This window comes from Octopus bimaculoides, chromosome 11, assembly GCF_001194135.2.
Source record: "Octopus bimaculoides isolate UCB-OBI-ISO-001 chromosome 11, ASM119413v2, whole genome shotgun sequence".
Lineage (NCBI taxonomy): Eukaryota > Metazoa > Mollusca > Cephalopoda > Octopoda > Octopodidae > Octopus > Octopus bimaculoides.
The window spans coordinates 41,350,550-41,352,726 of NC_068991.1; the positions used below are offsets into that span (position 1 = coordinate 41,350,550).

At 34.9% G+C, this 2,177-nt stretch overlaps 1 protein-coding gene across 1 annotated transcript in view; it reads right to left on the reverse strand.

Annotated features, from left to right (window-relative positions):
• Positions 1 to 2,177, reverse strand: part of LOC106879746 (dynein axonemal assembly factor 3) — a 33,218-nt gene that overhangs the window by 26,540 nt on the left and 4,501 nt on the right. The window contains exon 3 of the mRNA XM_014929425.2: positions 1,217 to 1,311. Within this exon, the coding sequence (XP_014784911.1) occupies positions 1,217 to 1,311 (95 nt within the window). The remainder of the gene's footprint in view (positions 1 to 1,216; positions 1,312 to 2,177) is intronic.

Consider the following 2,177-nt stretch of genomic DNA (forward strand, 5'->3'; position numbering starts at 1 on the left):
GTAGCTTTACTCTCTTTTACAAACCCAGTGAACATATATATATTTCCTATTTCAAAGAAATTCAAACAATACATATTACACCCAAGTTAAAAACATTCCCAACAATTCAACTTCTCTGCTTGACATTAACACACCCACCCCCAATAGGGGCCTTAACTTCTACATTTTTCGGCTCCAAGAGCTCTGAAATTTTGGAATATGTGCATAAAAATTAATAGTATGGGATACATGTCTCATGATTAGAATTTTTTTAGGGTGTGTAAAGAGGGAAAGAACCCTCATGTGCAATTTTGATGAAATTCGAATCATATCTATTCCAGTTCCTTACAGGAAATATAAGAGAAAAGTCTCATCCTTCAATTGCATGTAACACGGGCAACGCCGGGTATCTCTGCTAGTTTAATTATAAAAATACAGCATGATATATTTTAATATACATTGAATGGCTATGGAGGTCCAGTAGAGTAAAATAGAAATCAAAGGGGTCCATAGGCAAAAAATGGATGAGAACCACCGGTCTATATATTATGATAGAAGATATTTACTGGCATGGCTATGTGGTTAAGGAGTTTATTTCCTAACAATATGGTTCTGAGTTCAGTCTCACTGTGTGGCACTTCAAGCAAATGTCTTTTACTCTAGCCTCGGGCTGACCAAAACTTTCTGAGTGGTTTAGGTAGAAAGAGATTAAAAGAAGCCAGTCAAATACTGCTACTTCTACTACCATCAACATCACTGTCATCATCATCATCATTTTAACATCAACTTTTCTTTTCCATACTTGTATGGGTTAGATGGAAATCATTGCAACAAATTTTCTACAGGTTAATGCTCTTCCTGTTGCTTACCCTCCCCTGTTTCCAAACAAAGTAATATTTCCTCATGAACTAATATGTTTTACATCTGTCACATGAATTCGTGGGCAAAGAATAATTATATTCAATAAAATCTTTTGATGGTGTATAGAATAAACATATTTAATAGGAGTGTTAAATTAGGTGTCTCTCCATCTCTTTTGTTTAATTTTCAAAACAGCAAACCTCTTAAATTTCTTTTCTATACAAACTGATTAAAATGTGGTGTGCAAGAGAGACACTTATAGTATTGTTTTTTTCTCTCAAAATATTACAACCTTTTCTTTTGCAAAAGATCAAGAAAGTATGTTTTCCTGAACATTGTAATGATTATGAAATAATGGGAAGAAATAAGAACTTACATGCAGTTTTCTATTTAGCTGTTTGTTTGAACAGGTAACTGTTTTGAAAACATGTCGTAAATCAGCAGAACCAATTAGCAGTATATTCACAGGATCTGATCAAAATAACATTACATACATAGAAACATTAAACATATGTATATATGTATAAGTATATACATACAAGGGTTGGACAAAATAATGGAAACATCTAGCATCATAGTATCATAATTTTTAAATAACTATAGAACCGTCAAAAGCTTATTTATTTTTATGCTTAATATGTTTTGCTAAAATTGCTGTTTTTTTTCAGATATCATCAGTAAAAGGTAATTAAAATTCATTAAAATGACAGATCTATTGAACTTTCAAAGAAGTCAAATTGTTGGTGTTCGTATGGTAGGTGCTAGCGTAACAAAAACACCTGAAATGTTTGGTGTATCAAGAAATACTGTCTCGAAAGTAATGGCAGCCTTTGAGAAAGGGAAAAACCTCCTCGTCGAAACAAAACTCCGGAAGAAAACCAAAACTTTCCGATAGGGACCATCAGACTCTTACACAAATCATTAGATAGGATCACAAAAGTACAGCTCACAAAATTACTGCTGAGCTTAATGACCACCTTGAGAACCCAGTTTCCACAAAAACTGTTCGCCGGAAGCTGCACAAACCTGGATTTCACAGGAGGGTTGCAATCAGAAAACCACTACTTTCAAAAACAAAAGTTGCGAAGCGTTTAGAGTGGAGTAAAAACCTATAGAATTGGCCCCTAGAGCAGTGGAAGAATGTTATTTTCTCAGGTGAGTCATCCTTTACCTTATTTCCGACCACTGGCTGAGTATATGTGTGGAGACAGCTAAAAGAAGTATTTGACCCAGACTGCCTACTTCAAACTGTTAAACACGGAAGAGGACCTGTGATGATCCAGGAGGCTATATCTCGGAAGCCTGCCTGCTCAATGGTTCCCCATCATGGCACAATT